Raw genomic sequence first — 23,091 nt, 5'->3', positions numbered from 1 at the left:
ATTATTTTAGGCCAGAGTGCAAAACGTATTAAACTAGTTGCTCTACGAGTAGGTTTCACCTAGTTATACTTTTAACTCGTGAGGGTTATTATGTTTATATCAAAAGTTTACTTTGCCTTGTCAATTTTTCTTCTCTTTTCCTTACTTTTCTAGAAGCCAAGAAATATTCTATAAACCTTATAAAATATTTTAATTAATTTTCCATTTCAAGACATCTGGAATATTGAATATGTATTTTAAAGCCTTTCTGTCTTTTTCAAGATTCATTTTGTAATGTGAGTGAGCAGTTCCACTTTGGTAGAAAGTAAAGTTATTGCCACAGGGAGACCCTTCGGACACAGACACGTGTGTGCGTGTGTGTGTGTGTGTCCCTTTAGCTAATTATATTTGAAATGCAGTTCCAGGGCTTGCATCCCTCCATCCTGTCAACAAGTTTTGTAGTCCTATTTAATACTTCTAGATAGAGGGCATTTGGAAGAAGCCGTGACTTGTTTAGATTAGTGGAAAATTTCTAAAAACCCAAAACATAAGGTGTAGTTTTCTATCTTGTGATAGGTTTATAACAATCTTGAGTGGAAGCGATAAATTGGAAAGGGGGGAAGGTTTTGATTCTTCCCAGATTATATGCCATACAGTTACATTTCATTTTTTTCAATGAATATTATTAATTTATAAACTTTTTAGAGACTATGAGATGAAGTGTACCCAATATGCAATACAAATCTATTTAAATATCCATAAAAATGTATTACAATACTAACTTGGCACTATTTAATTTAATCGTTAACTTAATTGAGTCCATCATTTTAAGAGTGCCACACTTTTCATTTAGTTACAAAATATGAGCACATAGTATGTGTAAAATGAAATAGCATTGTATTTTTGCCGTGTGTAATTTTGATAAAATAAACTCTTTGTTAAAACTATTGTAAAAGTTGATAACCATTCACCTTCTAAGCTTCCTAACCTCCAGAATTCCTTTTTTTTTTTTTTTTATCATTCACAAATGAATTTGTTCATCCCTTTGTATTACTAAAGACACAAAATGTCTGTCAACTTTCGCCTTTTCCTGCAGCAGCTGCTGCAACCAGGGTAGTGCACATGCTCATTAGTTTTGCTGGGTGCTCTACTCACACAATAACATCATCCTCTTGATGGGTGCGGTGCTGTTAGCTTCATGAAATCAAAATGTGTTAAACATTATGCTTAATGACACTGATTTTTATATTAAATCATTATTTTATAAGCAGTTTGAGCTGCAAGAGTCTTCTGTAAAGTAGAATATCTGGATAATAAACTTCTGATTTGATTCATTGTGTAAAAAGTTTCGAGAGTAAGATTTGAGTCACATTTATGACAAGAGCTCAAAAGGTTTTAGGCAACTTCCATTTGGTTTTATTTCCTACCATCTAATTAATATGAATTTTGGGGTTCTTTGCTTGCTCAGTATGGAAAAGGATATCTTCGTGAGCCTTAAGTATCATCTGTGGAATATGCAAGTTTGAAACAACAGGTTGTGTTGACATTAGTGTTACCTGAAAGGAATAACTTCCAACAGTGATTTTGGGGTGCCCACCAGGGTTTCTTCATATCTCAGGATGTGTTGTAAAAGTTTAAAAGCAAAACTAAATTCACTCTTGTTAAAAGGGTATGTAATACAACTCATTTATGGGTAATAATTTTTTGTGTAATAAAATATGTAGGAAATAAGTGATTGGAGGATAATAAAAGATTTTGGTGAGAAGAGAGGAAGATATGGATGTGATGTAAAACTCAGGCTCTTATCATTGACTATAAATTATTGGCTTCAATGTTCATTGCATTTTCCATGGCTGTGGCTTTCTTTGAAGTGTGGAGGGCCTGTTGTCTTTCATTAATAGCTTTGTAAAAGTTAAATCAACTGGAAGACTTCAAGAGGGCAGCTAGGCTTTCTTCTGATTGCTTCCAGGTTTGCAGGGCAGTTAGCAAAGATACACTTATACATGAAAGTGGAGAGTCTAGATTATTAGTACTTGTGGTAAAAGCTACAGATACTTCAATGGAATTTGTTTCTGTTTTGTTGTTTTTGCTCAGATGGCTATGATGTAATTTAAACTGTTCTCTTTTTTTTTCTTTTTTTTTTTAAACTTAGTAGGATTCTGACAAGAATGCCATTCTGAAGTATTTGCTTTGGCCAAGGACTTTTGAGTGTTCATGGTGCATGTTGCTGGCCTATATCCAAACCCAGTTAGGGCCCCTCAACCTGTGGGCTTGTATCACCAAAAACAACCTTTTTACTCTCATCCTTTTTCTGATTCTCTTGGCTGACCTTTTTGAGGAAATAACAGCCATTGCTCCTTAACCCAGCCCTTTGTCTTCATTGGAATGAGTACTAAGGGTGTAAGAGATAGCAAATTCTTAGATATGTTGAAGAGATCTTGAAATGCTTCCATGTGCATTTTCTAATTTGACTCACACATCAACCCTGTGCAGTGAGTGAAGGAGCCAGAAGACTTTTCCCCTATTTAAAAATGAGGAAGTTGAAGGGCAAAAAGAAGTTAAGTTGACAGACCCAAGGACCACTTCTTGTCCTATTCATACTGCAAACTGTGGTGGGGAGTCTTAATAGCCTGTTAATACAGCAGCCCATTTTTACCACTGAAGATCTCAAACTCCAGTGAAAATGAACTCCAGAGAAGTTGTAATTGTTTTAGCATCAGATCCATGTAGTGTTGTAGCTGGAACTAGAATTATCACCTGATTGTTAGTCTAATATTCCTGACTTTATACTCTGCTGAAGACAGTCAGCACCTTACACTTCATAAAAGGCCAGAACTGGTGCTATTTTTCTTGTTTTATCAGGGATAAAATGGAAACTCAGGGGAAGAAAATTGCTTAGTGCTAGTCACACATCCTATTAGTAACAAATGCTGAGATTAGAACCCAGGACTCATGGCTGAAAGTGCAGCCTCTCAATGCTGTGCAATCCCAAGAATTTTTGTCAATTAGCAAATCTCCCTTTTATAAGTAGTTTGCAGTTTGTTTTGTCCCTATGCAATACATTATGTGGGATGGTTTTAGAGCAAAATGAATGAACTTGATTTAAGGAGATATTTTATGCTCTAGTTTTACTGCAAGTTATGAATCCAAGTGCTTTCAAAAGGTTCAATTATCATACACAGGATTACTTTGTGGTAGTCCTTTGTGCGCTCTCAATGATAAAATGAGCGATTTGATAGCCTGGAACTTACTAGTATGCTGCATAGAACCTGCCTTCTCTTTGTCGCCTATCCGCCAACAATTTCAGTTAGGAAAAGCTATGTAGAATGACTGGAGTGGCCAGATCAAATACAGGACACCCAGTTCATCTTGAATTTCAGATACTACTTATACTGAAAACTTATTCATTATTTATCTGAAACTCATTTTTAGCAGGTTGTCTTTTTTATTTGCTAAATCTAGCAACTCTGGGGATGACTTTTTCTCGAACACATTCATTATACTACTTTTCAGTACATTGCTTTAGACTTATAAAATGTGACCTGTTTTCAGAGAAACATAGATATGTTGGAATTTAGTTAGATTTTTTTTTTATGGACACTATCCTTAAGAATCTTTGTTCCCTGAGTCCTTAGAAATAGTGTTTTTACCTTAAGAGAACAATGTGTGGTCCTTTTATGACGTGGAGGTAAAGGATTTCATTTGAACATATGTCGTAAGTCATCTTTCTCTATGCCTTCTCTGCTTGAATTTGATTTTTACTTCTAGATTCAGCTAGATGTTACAGAGTGCCTTCTTCATGGCAAGCACTGATGCTCTGGGAACTTTTATATTCTTAATAGGGTATAGTACCTGGAATAGGAAACCTGGATTTGATTCCTGGTGTTGCCACCAAATAGTAGAATGGGTGTGGTTCAGACATTTAATTAGCTTCATATTTTAGAAAGTAGGACCATTAATGCCTGCCTCACCAGGTTTAAATAAAATTATGGTTTTTTTTTCAATAGCACTAATGTGAATATTTTTCAAAACCCCCTAGAATTAATAAAGGGAAAGGAAAATAGAGATCCTATCCTAGACCATTGAAGTGATTACCCAGTCAGAACTACTGCTGAGGTTTCTGGATTTCCATCCGTTGCTTTCTACTTTTATATTGGACATGTTCACAATCATCTTTTCCGTTACTTATTTGTGTACATTTACCTAACTTCATATGCCAGGAACATCCAATATGTATATAACTTCTGAACACAATATAAACTTTTAAGTTTGAAAGGAAAGATCATGATAATTTTTCTGGAGTTGCTCATTATTCTGTCCCTGGTGCCCAATATAGTACCTTGTGGAAATCTCTGTCTTATGGGAATAATTCATTCCAGAAAAAAAAAGACAATTAAAGTTAATTCTATCAAAATAGAAAAAAGTTCATGAGAAGGTTTTGATTGGAGCTTTATCTTGAGAAATAGAACCACAGATTATGAAAATAAGTTTATATTTGAGCTATTAATAATAAAATTGAGATTGTAATGACACTCTGCTAATTCTTAGGATGAAACTCTGCTAACTCTGTTAAATAAATTGTAACAGAGTGTAGCCATAAACAATTATCTTCGGTTCATGTTTGGCTTTTGCAGCAGGGTCATAAAGATAATTTTCTCCCTAAACTAGTTTTTTGAGTTAATATTTGAAGGCTTCATCAGCTTTGCCCAAGGGGCTTTCTTAATTCAGAATATAATTATTTGACTAATATTCTCTTTGTGAGTATCTGCTATGTCATTATCCTTATTGATTGTTTCTTCAGTTGTTAACTGGTCTTTAATTGGGCATAACTCTTAATTGTCAGTGGCTTTGTGTAATATTAGAAGGATTCTCCAACATCACTTTAATCTATGTCTAGAAAATCTATATTGTCTTAGTCCATGCTGGCTGCTATAACAAATAGCTTAGACTGGATAATTTATAAACACAAATTTGTTGCTCACAGTTTCAGATGCTGGGAAGTCCAAGATCAAGGCACCAGCAGATTCTGGTGGAGGCTTCTTCCTCATAGATGTCAACTTTTGTGTGTCCTCACAGAAGGGCAAAAGGAGTTAACAAGCTCCCATAGGCCCCTTATAAGGGCCCTCTATTAGGTTGTTCTTCCATTGATTTAAAGAAATACCCAAGGCTGGGTAATTTATAAAGAAAAGAGGTTTAATTGGCTTATGGTTCTGCAGGCTTTACAGGAAGCATGGTGTTGGCATCTGCCCAGCTTCTGGGGAGGCCTCAGGAAGCTTTCAATCATATGGAAAGTGAAGTGGAAACCTGCATATCATATGGTGAGAAAGTTATAGCAAGAGCAGGAGCAAGAATGAGAACAAGGATGGGATGGTGGGAGGTACTATGTACTTTTAAACAAACAACTTTTAAACAAGGCCATGAACTCACTCATCATGAAGGGGATGGTGTGAAGCCATTCATGAGGGATCTGCCCCCATAATCCAATTACCTCTCACTAAGCCCCACCTTCAACACTGGGGATTACATTTCAACATGAGATTTTGAGGGGACATCCAAACTACATCAGGCACTAATCCTATTTATGGGGGCAGAGCCCTCCCAAAGGCCCCACCTCCTAATACTATCACCTTCGGGGTTAGGGTTCAAGAGATGAATTTTGTAGGGACATACATTTTAGACCATGGCATATGTCTTATATAAGAATTTTAATTTCAATTTGCAGGTGATTTGTATTTGCATACAGACTGAAGTATTTTTTAAAAATCAGCGGAGTATAGATATTAGTCTTAAGGGCAAAGGCCCACTTCATTTGGCCATATAGATTGTGCACTGCAGAACTCCAAGGAATGCTCAAAGGGAAAGATGTGTGAGAAATGATTTAATTTTATTTGTGGTTGGTTCATCAGTGATTTTGATGTTATGATAACATATGTTTTCCTCTGCAAGCATGTAATTACAGGGACTCAGATAATCAACAATGTAGTCATGAGAACTCTCTTTCCCTACCACTGGTGGTTAATACAGATTGTTGATTGACTGACTGAATATGCTACATCTGCTTTTCCTATGTCATTTAATGTTGAGTTAATGTCTCTAAGAAAATATCCATAAGCAACATTTATGAGACAAATAGAGTAATCACAAACACATAATGTAGAACTTTTAGGCACTGGCTCTGCTTAAGACATATGCTGCACCAGGCACTGCAAGTATACAAGCATAAATTAGTCATGGTCAGTTGTGAGACTTACACATCCAAGGGGTGATGAACAGTAATCGCTAAAACACAATGTTGATTTTCTGTAATAAACACACCAGCATTTAGATATTCAAAAGACTGTTGTACCTTTTGATGCTTCAGGAGGCTTCATTTATTTATTCATTTACTTCAAGAAATATTTTGAGGACCTACTACTGTATGTGGTAAGCATTAATCTAAGTACAGGAGATGCAGCAGTGAACACGTAGCACTAATGAAATATCTAGTCAGAGGGGATAGATGATATAACAACAGATTGATAAACAAGAAAAATAGCAGATAGTGAGAATTTAAATTATGTAGGATAAGAACATGATGTGTCAGGACCACTTTAGGTGGAGCAGTCAGAGATGACTTGTTTGAGCAGGGGATGTGGAAGTGGATCAGCCACGTGCCAATGAGGGGAGAGCATCCCAGACAGGGCAGTTAGTGCTTGGTGTGCTTCAGGAGCGCCAAGGATGCTGGCATGGGCGAGAGGAACCTATTTGTAGGGGATTGCAAGAGCTCAGGTTTTATTCTCAGTTCAATGAAAAGCCAAGTAGGGTAGCTAAGATGTTGACATACTTTGCTGAAAATTTACTGTGGCTGCTGTGTGGAGAATGGGATTGCAAGGGGGTAAGTATAGGATCAGAGAGATTAATTAGGGGACTATGGCAACAATCCAACTGAGAGATAGTGGGGTTTGGACCAGGGTGGTAGTAATGGAGATAGAAATAAGCAGATTGGGATATAGGATTTTGGAAGTCAGGTTGACAGAACTTGACTGCGCAACTGAATGTGAGAGTTGAAGGAAACAGAAATTTAGAGTAATTCCTACGTGTTTGGTTTGAGTAACTGTGGAGGTGATGGTACTCCATATGTGGGAAAACTGGGGGGAAGTAAGATGAGGCAAGGTGAGATGGGTAGGGTCTTAGGAATTCTGTTTTCACCATTTTAAGTGGTCTAGATATCCACGTGGAGTTGTCAAGTAGGCAGTTTAATTTAAAATTCAAAAGGAGATCTCCATTTCCCGTTGAGAAGATAAGAAATAAGTTGGGGCTAAGTTTTGGGTTTGTGGCTGAAATTGTTAAAATGTCTATTTTTATATTGATTTAACAGTTTAGTAACATGTCCATATTTAAAATCACATCAGATATGTTAACTTAGACATATTGCTTTTTTCCTGTCTTATCTTTTCCAAAACAGTTTTATTTGAAAGCTTCCTATGCACTGTTGGCAGCTTCACATGCATTTTTAGCATCAGTGTCTTTGGCACTATTAGTGCAATTCTGGGGGCTACATAAGCAAATCCCAGAGTGTGTCACCTTCACTTCTAAGGTTTTCAGATACTGAATTATTTTAATTAATGTATGTTGTCTTCACCGGAAATTTTGTCCTAAGTCACAGCATGCATCTATGAAACATTAGGACAATTATATGTTTTTAAAAATCTGTGTAGGTATATGCTTGTGATTTGTACAATACACTTACCTACCACATTGCTTTTGTGCTTCTTCAAATTTGTAATACCTCTTTATTAGAAAGTCAGTCAATTCATAAGGCCAGTGAGGTTGTTTTCCTTTAAATTACTCATTGGATATTTTTAAATTTATTTTTTAATTGACAAGAATTTTATGTATTTAAGGTGTACAGCATGATGCTTTGATGTATGTATACATTGTGGAATGGCTAAGTCAAGCTAGTTTAGATATGCATTGCCTCATACTTATCGTTTTTTGTGGTGAGAACCCTTAAAATCTTCTCTTTCAGCAATTTTTAAATATACAATACATTATTATTAACTATAGTCACCATATTTACAATGGATCTCTTGAACTTATTTCTCCTAAACTTTTTGGAGACTTTTATAACTGTATTCAACTCTTGAAATTATAAGGGGGGTAATATTTTTATCTTTTCATTTTGACCCATTACATTCTAGATGGGGTATCATTTCAGAGTAATGTATATTTAACAAATAATACATCATTGTTCAAAATGAAATAATTAGGGGAACATCCCATAAATGAAAGACTTAGTAAAGACTCAGAAATAAGACAGTGTGTTCTTTTCAAACTCTTTTACATCTTCTGTTTTCACTTAATTAATTCATATCATACATATCAGTACATATAATCATGTTTTAATGTCTGCCTAGTGTTCTCTTGTATAAGTGTGCCATGATGTATTTAGTCAGCCTTCTATTGGTGGTATTAGTTTGCTTCTTATCTGCTATAGCAAACGTACTTACTATATACAGTAAATACCTTTGTATTTCCTTTGCCACATGTGTAAAATCTCTGGAACAAAGGATACATACGTTTAAAATTTGTTAGATATTGCCTATTTTATTTTTTATTTTTTTTTGAGACGGAGTCTCGAACTGTAGCCCAGCCTGGAGTGCAATGGCGCGATCTCAGCTCACTGCAAGCTCAGCCTCCTGGGTTCAGGCCATTCTCCTGCCTCAGTCTCCCAAGTAGCTGGGACTACAGGCGCCCGCCACCAAGCCCGGCTAATTTTTTTTGTATTTTTAGTAGAGACGGGGTTTCAACATGTAGCCAGGATGGTCTCGATTTCCTGACCTCATGATCCGCCCGCCTCGGCCTCCCAAAGTGCTGGGATTACAGGCGTGAGCCACCGCGCCTGGCCGAAGTAATATCAATTGTTACTACAACCAAAAACTTTGGAGAGTGACTACATCCCTATACTATCTCCAAAATAGTACATTGTCAAACTTGTTTATCCTGGACTTTTGTTTGGTATAAACAATTATGTCATTGTAGATTTGAGATTACATTGCTTTTTGTATAGGCAAATTATTTGAAATATTCTCAGTTATAGCAAGTTTTTATCTTTTGAAGGTAAGTTTGAGTTTTCTAAAGGGTCATGTCTTATCAGAAGATAGAGAATTAAGTTAGCTGTTACCATAGGTTTTTTTGTTTTTGTTTTATTTGTTCATTTTGGGAGGAGGAGTTAGTGAGAAACAAGGTCTAATTTTTAGATAAAATTAGTATTTTTATTTGGATTATAAATTGTTTCAGAAGTTTGTTTCAAAAGAAGAGTTCCAAAAATGTCTAGAGTAATGACACCATTAATTGGTGTAAGATTACAGCGTTCTAAGGGGAATAATTTGAATTGAACAACATGCTTTGGATTGTGTATGATCTGGTATGTTTGTTTTAAAAAGTCACCTACTGTGATGGCTTTAACTCAAATGAGTTTCTTTCATAGTAGGGTACATTAAAAACATAAATGCCTTCAGTTTTCTTGGACTGCATTTTTAAACTTAGATAAAGCCTACTTTAAAATAGTCATAGATAATCTAGAAAAATAGATTTTTTTTACCATTATTAAACAAACATTATTGGGATAATATTTACAGAAGTCTGATTTTTCTATACAAGATTAAATTATTTGTCTCTTTCATTAATCCTTCTAAACTTATCTACTTTTGCAATATAGATATAACTATCTAAAATAGGCATAGTAGCAAGCCAAATTTAGACAAATATTTGTTTTAGTTTTCAAATATTTAACTTCAGAACAAGTTATGTGTTTTAAACATCAAATTAATGTGCATATTTATATTTTCCTAAAACTACTGGCAAATTTAGTGTCTTTTACTTTTTAATATAAGCTAATTTTGATAGAAGCAGACTTTATGCTTGGTATGCTGCAATCAGATATATAAAATTATGTATATGGAAGTCAGCCTTTATTAAGATGTTCATTAAAGCAATTGTCCTCTATTGTTTTCCAAAATAAAATTGTCTTTTTTTTTTTTCTTTTTTTTGAGAGAGTCTCACTTTGTCACCCAGGCTGAAGTGCAGTGGTGCAGTGGTGTGATCATACCTCACTACAGCCTCGAACTCCTGGGCTCAAGCAACCCTCCTGCCTCAGTCTCCCCAGTAATTAGGATCATAGGCACATGCTATCATGCCCAGCTAATTTTTTAATTTTTCCTAGAGACAGGGTCTCACTAGGTTTCCCAGGTTGGTCTCCAACTCCTGGCCTCATGCAGTCCTCCCACCTCAGCCTCCCAAGGTGGTGGAATTACAGGTGTGAATCACTGTGCCTGGCCAAAATCATGTGTCTTAAGTAAACCATCTTGTTTTTATTTTCTATAACATATCAAATTATTATCTCATCAGTTTACCATGAGAAGATGTTTAGGAGCTCTCAGGCATAGCACCCTTCCTCTTCAAGTATCTAATGTGTCTGCACGTTCTGTTCTGCAGAGAAATGGTCAATGCATGGTTTGCTGAGAGAGTTCACACCATCCCTGTGTGCAAGGAAGGTATCAGAGGCCACACCGAATCTTGCTCTTGTCCCTTGCAGCAGAGTCCTCGTGCAGATAACAGTGCCCCTGGAACACCAACCAGGAAAATCTCTGCCTCTGAATTTGACCGGCCTCTTAGACCCATTGTTGTCAAGGATTCTGAGGGAACTGTGAGCTTCCTCTCTGACTCAGAAAAGAAGGAACAGATGCCTCTAACCCCTCCAAGGTTTGATCATGATGAAGGGGACCAGTGCTCAAGACTCTTGGAATTAGTGAAGGATATTTCTAGTCATTTGGATGTCACAGCCTTATGTCACAAAATTTTCTTGCATATCCATGGACTGATATCTGCTGACCGCTATTCCCTGTTCCTTGTCTGTGAAGACAGCTCCAACGACAAGTTTCTTATCAGCCGCCTCTTTGATGTTGCTGAAGGTTCAACACTGGAAGAAGCTTCAAATAACTGTATCCGCTTAGAATGGAACAAAGGCATTGTGGGACATGTGGCAGCGCTTGGTGAGCCCTTGAACATCAAAGATGCATATGAGGTAAACGGGGAAGCATGAGAGCAGGACCGGTGCTGGGAAGGGTACTATGGCTGGGGCATTGGATAGCAATCATGAATGGTGGGGATATTTGAAACTGAGATGTAATAATTTGCATACTTATTTAAAACTGGAATGTATGCTAAGAATTTTCCCATCTTTAAATGCCAGAGTTTCTTTCCTGGTGGTTCAGTTGAGGATATGAGCCTTAAGGAAATCTCATCTTGTTTTTCTCCTTAATGATAATTTAATATAGCTCATCTCATGGTTATATTCTCCCATCTTTTTATCTGATCACTGTACATATCTCCATCTATGTTATCCCCACATGAACCTCTTAGGATTTTACTGAGATTCTAAAATGATAGGTGCAAAAACAAACAAACAAAAAACTCATAGTCTCTTTTCATTCATTCATTCAATTAATCATATTCATTCAAAGTCCCATTGATACCAAAGTCTGGTTTTCTTTCCTTCTATCCTCTCTTTCATTTTTTAAACAGATAAACTTACAGATGTCTTCAAAAAAATGGAAATTTTTGCTCTAAAAGTTTTCAATGGAAAGATTTGTTATTTCTTCTACTTTTGCTATACCTATGCACAAGTCTTTAATTAAGGGCTTAAAGGTTACACTGTAAGATTCTTCAAATTTCCCATTTAAAATAATCCTTTTTATTAATGGAATTTTAGTTTTAAAACCAAGCATCTTAACTGAATGGCACTTTATATGTTTATGAGGTATCTTACAGCATCTTGATAGAACAATTGTTCTAGCTTTCTACTGTGTGGTACACTATAAAGATTCAGTGGTAATTCTGGCTTAGTTCATTTAATTCAGAGAGTCATAGCTGTTTTATTGTGTTCCTGGTGCCTTATAGTGCCTGGCACATAGGGCTTAGTAAATATTGGTTGAATTAAAATAATAGTACATGCAATAGATAAATAGCATAGAGAGCAGGTCATAACAGATGCCAAGAAAAATGTGACAAGGTTCAGAGAAGCAGGATAGGACATCTAGTGGGAAAGATGGAGAAAATTTCTTTTTTTTTTTTTGAGATGGAGTCTCACTCTGCTATCCAGGCTGGAGTGCAGTAACGCGATCTCGACTCACTGCAACCTTTGCCTCCCAGATTCAAGTGATTCTCCTGCCTCAGCCTCCCGAGTAGCTGGGATTACAGGTACCCGCCACCACATCTGGCTAATTTTTGTATTTTTAGTAGAGACGGAGTTTCACCATGTTGGCCAGGCTGGTCTTGAACTCCTGACCTCAGATGATCCTCCTGTCTCAGCCTCCCAAAGTGCTGGGATTACAGGCATGAGCCACCATGTCTGGCCAGAGGAAGATTTCTTTGAGGGAGCAATGTCTGGTACAGATCCTGGAAAATTTGAATAAATTGAATAAATTGAGATTTGTGCATGGTGAGATCCAGAGGTAAAGAGAAGTTAGAAGAGATAGGCAAGTAGGACCATGTAAGTGTGTGGATAAGAATCTGGACATGAAGGAGCTGTGGGAGCACAGCCAGGAAATTAGTGAGGTCTTGAATGCCAGGCTGAGGAATATATATTTGGTTTAGAAACATGAGGAGTAACTGAAGATGTTTTGAAAGGGGAACCAGTATGATTTAAATTGTGCTTTGGAAGGATTAATTTTACAGTAGTCATAAAATGAATTAGAGGGGAAAATGCTACAAGTTGGGAGGATAGAAGATTATCTTAATAGTCTAAGTAAGTATGAGGAAGTAAGGACCTTAACAAGGACCTTGGCCTTAAAGATCAAAAGGAGGGAATGGATTTCGGATGAAGAAGTATTAGGTTGGTGCAAAAGTAATTGTCATTACTTTTAATGGCAAAAACCGCGATTACTTTTGCACCAACCTAATAGAATCTGCTGAACTTGGCAGCTAACAGGAGATGCAAGTGAAGGGAAAAGAGGAGTTGAAGATGACCCAGGTTTTGAATCTGGGTAAATGAATAATGGTACTACTAGTGAGTAATACCGAGGGCCGGGATTTGGGGTGTGATACTTCATCTAGGTTAAGTCCTGAAATGTTTTTTCAGAATCCATTCTATATAAGCAATGTGTTCAATTTTGATTCTCTTGGAAAAATTTACTGGTCTTCATAGAGTATCTCTATGACCTCTTTGAGCTCTGTAGTAACTTCACACTGTAGCAGATTCCAAGAGGGGTATTAAGGACACAGCTGAAGGATTGCTGCCAAGTTTGCAGAATCCCCTTCCTGTCTTAAGTGACAGCTGGGTATCCACTTTTCAATGGCACTATGGTCCCAAGAGTACAGTAGGATCATAAATATTCTCCAGCTTTGTTGAGAAAGTCTTTATTTGTCTTCATGGTCCTAAGTGTCTCCAGCCCTGAGAATTCTTCACTTATATGTGTTTTATTTAATCTGCCTACCATCTTCAAAGTTTTGACAATGTATTTTCTGTTTTGCATTTGATAATGATTTAATTCTTGTACTATTGTTTAAAACAGCTAGTGTCCTTGATTTGCACTGCTCCCAGGGTGATGCCTCTTAGCCTGTGGATTTGTCATGTTGCTACTTCACATTTGGTACCCTTGATCTGTATTTATAGTAGCCTTGCAGGAGTTATTTCATGTCCCAAGAATTTCATTAGAACTTGTGGGGGTTGATCTGTGATCTAATTTACATTGTGATCTAATTTATATTGATATTAGCAGTGGAAGTCAGTTGGCTAATGGATAATTCATTACTAAGCACCATCCATAATTTGAATAATTAAAATACTATGTTTTTCGAAAGTAGTCAGGATATGAAAATATATTCTAATGTTTTCTGAGTCCTAGCTCTTTAAACATGCATCTGTAAAAATGACACTGTATGGCAGTATTTCTTAAGCTTATTTGATCGTAGACCACTTTAAAGGATGTAATGTCACTGTGGGAAACCAAGAGAGGTGTCTGTGAAACAGAATAATACTCAGATTGATGCTGAGAATTTTTTTTAAAGTCTCATAAAGTTAATTATAACAAATGACCTATATTTAGTTCACTTTTAAAACTTTGTAACAGAAAATGATATAAAGTGATATAAATTTGAAAAATTCTATAGTTTTATTACTGATAAGAAAACATATTCGTATATTCAAAATACAAGACAGGATCCACTACTCAGACCAGTGATTCTCATGTAGACCCATAAATACCAATGAAAAGATTAGTTGGTAAATGCTACCTGTACATTGATGTTCAGTCACACATGGTCTCATGCATCAGCCCACCATCATGCAACTACCTTCAATGTGCCACACCATGTATGTATGTATGTATGTATGTATGTATGTATGTATTTTAAGCCAGAGTCTCACTGTGTTGCTCAGGTTGGAGTCCTGGATTAGCTGATCCACTCACTTCAACTGCACGAGAAGTGGCTATGGTCCTGAGTAGGTGTAATAGGTCCTGAGTAGGACCACAGGTGCATGCCACTGCAGCCGGCTTGGCACGGCATTTATGAATAACAAGAAGATATTAACACATTTATTAATAAGATATTAACACTTATACTAAGAAGCTATTAATAGTAAGATATATAATCAGAACTACTATATAAATGTGCTTGGTATTTTCCTTTTATAGGAAAACCAGATAACATCCAATAACTACACAGGATTGCCCTGAACCCCATTCCATGTCCTAAGGAAGTCTTAAACCTTCCCATGATTCATATGTCTTAAGGATTTACATTGTCAAAACATCTCTCCTTCTCCCAAGTCAATTAGAGTGCAAAACTCAGACTCATGTCCTGTTTCTACTCCAGGACAGACACTCCATGTGAACCATGATTTCTAGAGAGAAAACTTGGAGGGTCTTAGGGAAGGGTCAGATTGCCACTTATGTGGCCTTGACCATGTAGCTATTATTCCTTCCTTCCCCACTTCATCTTTCCCTTTCATTTTTTTTTTCTCCAGAGAAACAAATTTTCACCTTCTCTCACCTTGCAGTTTCTTACTTTCTATTTCAACTATTTATCAATATATTTTTCTAAAGAAATACGAATTGTTTCAACTGAATTTCAGATGATTATTTCCAGATGAATTTTAGAAGAAAAAGAAAACCCCTAGCAATTGTTGTAATTTAGACAAATCTCCTAATAGAAGTGTAACTGTGCCCCTGGGAACACAGTTTGGGAACTGCTGTGTCTATGCTTTTCAATGTTTCAGGCATTGTCTTAAAAATTCCACTCTGTGGAGGAAAACCAGTCTTATAATTTGTCAAGTCATCTGTGTTGTTTCCTTTTTTAAATTTTCTGTTATTTTTATTTTGATATAATTTTAAACTCACAGAAAAGTTGCAAGACCAGTATAAGAAACTGCCATACACCCTTTACCCAGATTCTCCAGTTATTTTTTTGCCCCATTTGCTTTATCGTTTCCTCTTTTTCACTCTATAATGCATATAAGGAATATATGCTTATTATTTCTGAAAGATTTAATAAGCTAAAGATATGTTTTTACTAAATAGTTCAGTGTATATTTTTTAATAAGAATATTCTCTTACCCAGCCATAATAAAATTATCAAAATCAGGAAATTTTGTATTGATACAATACTATTATCTAATCTGATACAAGACTATTAACAGTCCATAGTCAAAATTTCATCAGTTGTCCCATCCTATTAATAAGCTTTAGAGTTATTTTCCCCCAATCCAAGATAGTATTCAGGATCCCGTATTGCGCATAGTTGTAATGTCTCTTTAGTCTCCCCTCCATCTGAAACAGTTTCTCAGCATTTCTTTATCTTTTTAAATTTACACATTGTTAAAGGGTACAGGCCTGTTATTTTGTAGAATGTCCTTCCCAAATAGATTCAAGCTAGGCCCTTTTAGCTGGAATACCATATATGTTAATGCTGACACCTTAACTAAGCAACGACTATTTAATTTTCCAGTTCTTTGACACTGCAACCCAATTCAACCCAATTCAGTTCTGATTCTTAACCTCATGGAGTTAGCACTGACCCTACATGTTAAGGGCTCAATCCCACAAGCCTGCCCCGACTTCAGACGTCAGCCGCAAGTGGGATCCCTAGGCTACCACACTTCTTCCAGGCTGACTACCAATTCAAGGATTCTAGTGACCCCCGCTTAGGTTCAGTAATTAGATAGAATGACCCACGGAACTCAAGAAAGCACTACACTTATGATTACAGTTTTATTAAAAAGGTTACATACAACTCAGGAGCAGCCAAATGGAAGAGATGCATAAGGCAAGGTATGGGAGGTGGCGGGGGGTAGGGAGGTGTGCAGAGCTTCTATGCCTTCTCCAGAATGCCAGCATCCCAGCACATCAATATGTTCACCACCCTGGAAGCTTCCCTAGACCTCATTCTTCTCAGCTTTTTATTGAGGTTTTATTATGTAGGTATGATTGATTACATTATTGGCCATTGGTGAGTGGATTCAATCTCCAGCCAGTCTCCCCTCTGCAGAGGTTGGGGGTGGGACTGGAAGTTCTAAACCTCTAATCACAAGGTTGGGTTTTCTGGTTCCCACCCCTAATCCTGAAGCCTTCTAGGGCTCACCTCATTAGTGTGAATTCGGGTATGGTTGAAAAGGGCTTGTTGCAAATATGGAAATACACTAGTATCACTCAAGAAATCCCATGGCCTTTAGGAGGTCTGTGTCAGGAACTGGGAACAAAGATCAGAAACATGTTTAATTATACCACACACCTTAATAGTGTATCTTATAAGGAGGCATATTTATGTGATGTAAGTATTGATGATGTTAAATTTGATAACTTTTTTAAAGTGATATCTACCAGGTTTCTCCAATAGTTTTTCCCATTGTAATTAATAAGTATCATATGGGCAGATACTTTGAGACTGTGTAAATACTGTGTTCATCAACAACCTATTGACCAGCTTTAGCATCCACTGATTTTCTAACTCCATCATACCTCTTATATTTATTAGCTGAAATTCTAATGTAAGGGAGAGTTTTGCCTTCTCCTTCATTCATGCGTTCACATCAATTATGGACTCGTGTAATATTTTATTTAGTCAATTATGTTCTCTTATTATCTTTATGCTGATGTTCAAATTATAACAAATTTGCTGAGTCCTTTTTGTTATGTCCTCATTAATTTTGGGGCATTTTTTTCACTTTCTGGCTAATCAGAATGTTTGAGGCCTATCTTACACTTTCCGTGCCCTAGCCCTAGAATCATTCTTTTTTCCCAAGGAGCCCTGGTTTCTTTTAGTGGGGGGAATGGTATTAAGAAACCAAGATTAAGGCACTAGATGTGCTCATTGTTGCTGGTATATTAGCAGACAGAGCTAGGAAAATAACATATAAATATACATACGTATCTATATTGTATTTATTTCTGTATCTATCTACTTATTATAATAAAAACAACTGAATTCATACTGATACTTCCAATTTCATCCAACAACTAAAGATGCATTATTTTTCTTTTTTTCCTCTATTGGGTGTTTCATTCTCCAAAAATGAAAGACTAGGCTTCCTTATTCTTTATATATATATATATACTCATGTGCTCAAGCCACATTTCTAGCTCTTTCTAGATTTTAATTTCTTTCTCTTTAGACTACAGAATTTCCTTTCGCACTTCTTATAGTACATATAGTGCTGACAAATACTCTCAGTTTTAGTTTATCTGAAAATGCCTTTATTTTGCCTATATTCTTGAAGGATATTTTCACTGGATAGATGAACCACTATCAGTTGATAGTAGTTTTCTTTCAATATTTTAAAAAAGAGTTTTCTCATTTTTTTCTTGTCTTCATTTTTCTTGGGAGAGGTCAGCCATCCTTTGTATCATTTTCAACTTATATGTTTCACCCTACATATCATTTTCACACCGTGTGTAAGCTTAAGGTTTTCATCAATTTGGGAAATTTTTCTTTATAAGTCTTTAAATGTTTTTCAGCTTCATTATCTTTGGGACTCCAAATATGTGTGTGTGTGTGTGTGTGTGTGTGTGTGTATACACACTTGATAGTATCCTAAAAGACACTGAAACTTTGTTAATGTTTTATGGTTTGTTTTCTTTTCTCTTTCAATCCTTCTGAATGGATACTTTCTGTTGATTTATCTTCAGGGTCACTGACTCTTCAGCTGTTTTCGGTGGGCTGTTAAATGCATTAATGAACTTGGTGTTTTACACACTATACTTTTCAGTTCTAGAATTTTCATTTGACTATTTTAATAGTTTTTTCTTTCCTTGCAGAGATTCCCATCTCTGTAAAGAAGTTATTACTATATTTTTCTTTAAATCCCTACATTAATTTTTAATAGCTGCTTTAAAGTCCTTATCTGTGAAGTCCAACATGTGAATCATCTTGGGGTCATTTTTTATTGACTACTTTTTCTCTTTACTATGGGTTTCATTTTCCTGTTTCTTTACATATGTGGTGATTTTGTATTGTCTGCTGGTCATAGTCTGTTTCGCTACATTTGGATTGTATCCTCTTCCTTTAAAAAAGGGATGAGATTTGTTCGGGCAGGCAGTAAAATTACTGGCAGATTCTTTTGATCCTGTCAGGCTTGGTCTTATTATTTGTCAGAGTGGATCTTTTGAATTTAGTCTTAGGGAGTACCCCCAACTATATGGTATAGTCCTTACTCCTAAGGAGTGGTCTTTTCCTGCCTCAATGCCTGCGCTGCTGAATGAATTCTCTACTCTGGCTAGGCTGGAACTCCATTGTCTCCAAACACTTCACTAATTGGTGTCACATTCAGTTTTTAGCCTTCAGCAGGTAATTTTTGCTAGTCCTTTAGGTTTTTTGCCCTATACATGCCCAAAGTGACTAGAAACTCAGTATCTTTTGGTCACCGCTTCCTAACCATCTTCCTTCCAACCCCCCAGCACAGCCCCTGTGCTTTATACTTTCCAACCACTTCAGAAGTTTGGAGCTCCATTCAGTTCTGTTTCAAAGCGTTGCTCTCATTGGGTAGCACCTGCCTTCTCTAAAGCAGGAAAACGCCCTCAGGCAGAAAGCCAGAATGTTGAATGGCAATTACTTATGTTGTCTTTTTATTTGCTCTGCCCATGGCTTTGTTGTCTTGTATTTTGTCTAGTCTTATAGATGTCTTCAGCAGGAAGGAATTCTGGTACCTGATACTTTGTTATGGCAAGTGGACATCCAAGGCTTGTGTTCTTTCATACTGTCATGTTCTTGTAAACAAACAGTGAAAGGAATAATCACAATGATTGTAGTGTTCCATTTTTTTCTTTGATGTTTACTGGACCTAGAGGGGTTAGAACTCCTTTATGTGTATTGTCTTTGCACTGAGTACATTATTAAAGGAAAACTCCTTGAGATGTCAGGAGTTTGGAACTTCACCTCAAATGAAATTTGAAGGATGTATTTATTCCCACCCTCTTCACTGGAGAGTGAAATTCAGAACTGCTGTTGATTTTAAACTAACAGTAGACACAAAAAATATGTGAAAGTCCTACTAAATTTAATCTGTCAAACTCTACTGCTTTGATTAGGTAGTTGGGTTAAGTCTTCTTTATAAATTGTCTCATAATTCAAATGTTTATTAACAAAGTAACACTGAGGATGTATTTTTATTCATGTTTTACTTATTGGTTTGTAAAATAATTCACTATATATCAATAATTTTTCACTTCTTTAATTCATCAACATTATCTTGTCTGCTTTCTTTAGACAATATCTAAAGATAAAATAAGAATTTTATTAGGAAGATTCAGCTAAAGTTTTTCTCTGCATCTCAATTCATATAACTTTGAGCATGTTTGCAGAAAAAGCAAAAATGTAGTAGTGTTTATAATATAAAATATTTATATTGATTTTTCACCATTTTATAGCTTTTCTTTTGAAATTATCTTTAAGCTAAGTTGGGCCCTCTCAGTTGAAAATTGGCCTCATTTCTGACCCCAATTGATGGAATCTAGTGTAATCACTTCATTCACAGCTTTACTGTGACTAATTTATTTTTTATTTTTTTTAAAAAGAAATGACCTTCAAAGCTCATCAAAAGATGAGCTTTTCCAGTGTGGATATTCCATATTCTCTGAAGGGAATTCCAACTGCGTAGTTTTTGGAGCAGTGATGCTATTATTAGATTAAGCATCTAACTCCCCAAGGCTATCGCTTTGAAGGGAACAGCGCTCATTCAGATGTTTATGTCCTGGAATGCTTGATTCCATTCCACTCTAACCTCATGTTGTTGTAGCTATTGATTTCCTCTACTTTGGTTTTCCCTTTACTGACAAGATTTGCTTTAAACTATATGGTAAGGTAAAAATGATAACATTTGATAACCGTGGTATTATTTGTTAATGAATTCCTTCATTGATTTAACACATGCTTTTGATTGAGTTCCTGTGCTAGGAATACAGTAATGAATAAAAAAAGAAAAAAAAAACCCTCACAGAGTTTACAGCCTAATTTGAGATCTTCCCAATCTAAAGTGTAATGGAAAATTAAACTTTACCTTTGTTTCTTTAATTCATACTTAGAAATTTAACACCTCAGAAGTCCTTTATGATTATTGGGTGTGTATAATGTGCCTTGTAAAAGGGGAAATTCAAAAGATTAAAGGATTGTTTACAATCTGACTCAATGAGATTGTGTATATATGTGTATAATTTAAATTCTTAGGAATACTTGAGATAGAAGTACAGAATACTGAAGAACTGTAAAAGAGCCCTTACAAGGGAAGTAAAGTCATTTATTGAAAAGGTTGTTCTGGAGGCACAATAGAATCAGGTTGTGAGATGATATTACAGAGGTGGAGAGATGCCACTTTTTCCTGAATTTAAGTACAGCTATCTAAAGTGGTTAATATTTTGAATTTTCTTTATTTCTGAACATTTGTTCGAGTCTGTATTTTTTTCTCTTAAACACTAGCTGCTTATAAAAAAGCTCAGCAACTTAAATTTATCTTTGTCAAATATAATATGTACTTACATGATGATGCCTTTCACAACAATAAAATTGTTACTCAGAGTAACAAGGTAAGTCCAAGGTTAGATTTCTCTAATCTAATAAATCAGAAAAATCAAATCAATCTTTGAACAGGTCAGTCATTAAATTGAATTTCTTTTTCCATACTAGGATCCTCGGTTCAATGCAGAAGTTGACCAAATTACAGGCTACAAGACACAAAGCATTCTTTGTATGCCAATTAAGAATCATAGGGAAGAGGTAAGCCAATTTTCCATTTTATAAAATGTCATTGGAAATATTTTTCTTTTTGAAAAATATTTTGTATTTACTTTGCATATATATGAAATAATGCTTTAGTGACAAATTAGCTATAAAGTTCTTAAATGTTCTGCTTGATTTTTTTTTTATTTAGATTTTTAGTTACAGGGCCTAATTCTGATAATTACTTTACTATGCCCATTTACTTAGAAATAAATTTTATGCATGTCATATTCTACCTCCCCTCTTCCTGAAGGCATTATTCTATCTTAAAATATGTAATTATGGTTGTGATTAGGATCAATTCATTGCATATTATGTTTTAGGAGTATGAGTAATATTCATAAATGCTCATCCAACTACAGTGGTCATTAACTGATTTCATTCAAATTGAGGTTTTGAAAAAAATGGAAATCATAGCTAATTCTAATTATGTAAATTTCAATTTGAAATTTTAACAGGCAAATGAAAATATGTTAGTTTATATTTCACCTAACTAGAAGATTTGGATTCTGTTATCACTGAATTCCCTCTTCATTTTACACTTATTTGGAAAAAAGAGTTAATAAATTATCAGTTAAACTGAATATTTCAATTGAGCATTCTCAATCCTGACTGTGTATTACAACCAACTGGAGAAGTCTAAAAGATTACCAATTGTATTAATTGGGGTTCTCCACAGAAACAGAATCAATAGGATATATGAGGATATATGAGGGGATTTATTTATGGAAATTAGCTCATGCAATTATGGAGACCAAGAGGTCCCAGTCTGCCATCTTCAAGCTGGAGAACAGGAAAGCCTGTGGTGTAATTCAGTCTGAGGCTGAAGGCCTGAGAAATGGGAGATTTGCTGGTGTGAGTCCTAGAATCCAAGGATATGAGTATTTGAAATTCTGTTGTCTCAGAGGAGGGAGAAGATGGATGTCCCAGCTTCCGAAGAGAGAGCAAAATATGCTCTTCCTCTGCCTTTTTGTTCTGTCTGGGCCCTTAGTGGATTGGATGATGCCCACCTACATTGGTGAGGGAGAATCTTTTTCACTCAGTCTACTGATTCAAATGCTAATTTCTTCTGGGAACACCCTCACAGACACACGCGGAAATGTTTTACCAGTTATCTGGGTATAGCATTTAAAAATTCTAATGCCGAGGTTTCACCTTAAATCAGAATCTCAGGGATTGGGACCCAGGTATTAGTATTTGTTAAAGCTCCCAAATGACTGCAATGTGTGGCCAAGGTTGAGAACCACTGCCAATCATATTAGAAGTACTTGATGCTTCTACTTGATTTATATTCAAATTCTGACATTTATTCTCCTTCCTCCATCCAGTCTGTTCCCAAACCCCATTGATTTTTTCATTAGAATGTTTCTGATTTCAATATTTTTTTCTTTTTATTCGTGCTACCTGCATGCACCATGATTCAGATTTTGAAGTAATGCCTAAGGTTTTGAAATGTTCTTGTAAGGTGTTTCTGTCCTTGCTGTCAATTTCCCTTTAGTCCATTCTACATATCACTGCCTGGAAATTTGCCTAAAACACAGCTTTCTAAATCAGTGCTTCTAAAACTGTGTTGTGCATAGGAATCACCTGGGGATTTTGTTAAAATGCAGATTCTGAATTCAGTAGGTCTGGGTAGAACCTGAGATTCTTTTCTAACAAGTACCAAGTTGATGATTACCTGGGTCTGCTGATCACATTTGATTAACAAGGCCCTAAGTCAGTTACTTCTCAGTAGTCATTCTCAGTGCCTTAGAGTTGCCACATGGTTTCTTAAAAAGTGTAGTTCCAGCAGTAGTAACTAAAAATGCCTGCAGCAATGACATAATATGAGATTAATTAATTAGTTTAATTAACTAAGTATGTGAA

General features: G+C 35.9%; 1 protein-coding gene across 5 annotated transcripts in view; it reads left to right on the top strand.

The window, feature by feature from the left end:
- Nucleotides 1–23,091, top strand: part of PDE5A (phosphodiesterase 5A) — a 134,736-nt gene that overhangs the window by 11,855 nt on the left and 99,790 nt on the right. For all 5 annotated transcript variants that reach the window (XM_008969489.5, XM_003816428.6, XM_003816429.6 and 2 more), the window contains exons 2-3: nucleotides 10,456–11,044; nucleotides 21,133–21,222. In XM_008969489.5, the coding sequence (XP_008967737.3) occupies nucleotides 10,456–11,044; nucleotides 21,133–21,222 (679 nt within the window). The remainder of the gene's footprint in view (nucleotides 1–10,455; nucleotides 11,045–21,132; nucleotides 21,223–23,091) is intronic.

This window comes from Pan paniscus, chromosome 3 (genome assembly GCF_029289425.2).
Source record: "Pan paniscus chromosome 3, NHGRI_mPanPan1-v2.0_pri, whole genome shotgun sequence".
NCBI lineage: Eukaryota > Metazoa > Chordata > Mammalia > Primates > Hominidae > Pan > Pan paniscus.
Note: the sequence above shows the minus strand (reverse complement) of the source record. Positions and strands in the feature narration are given on the sequence as shown.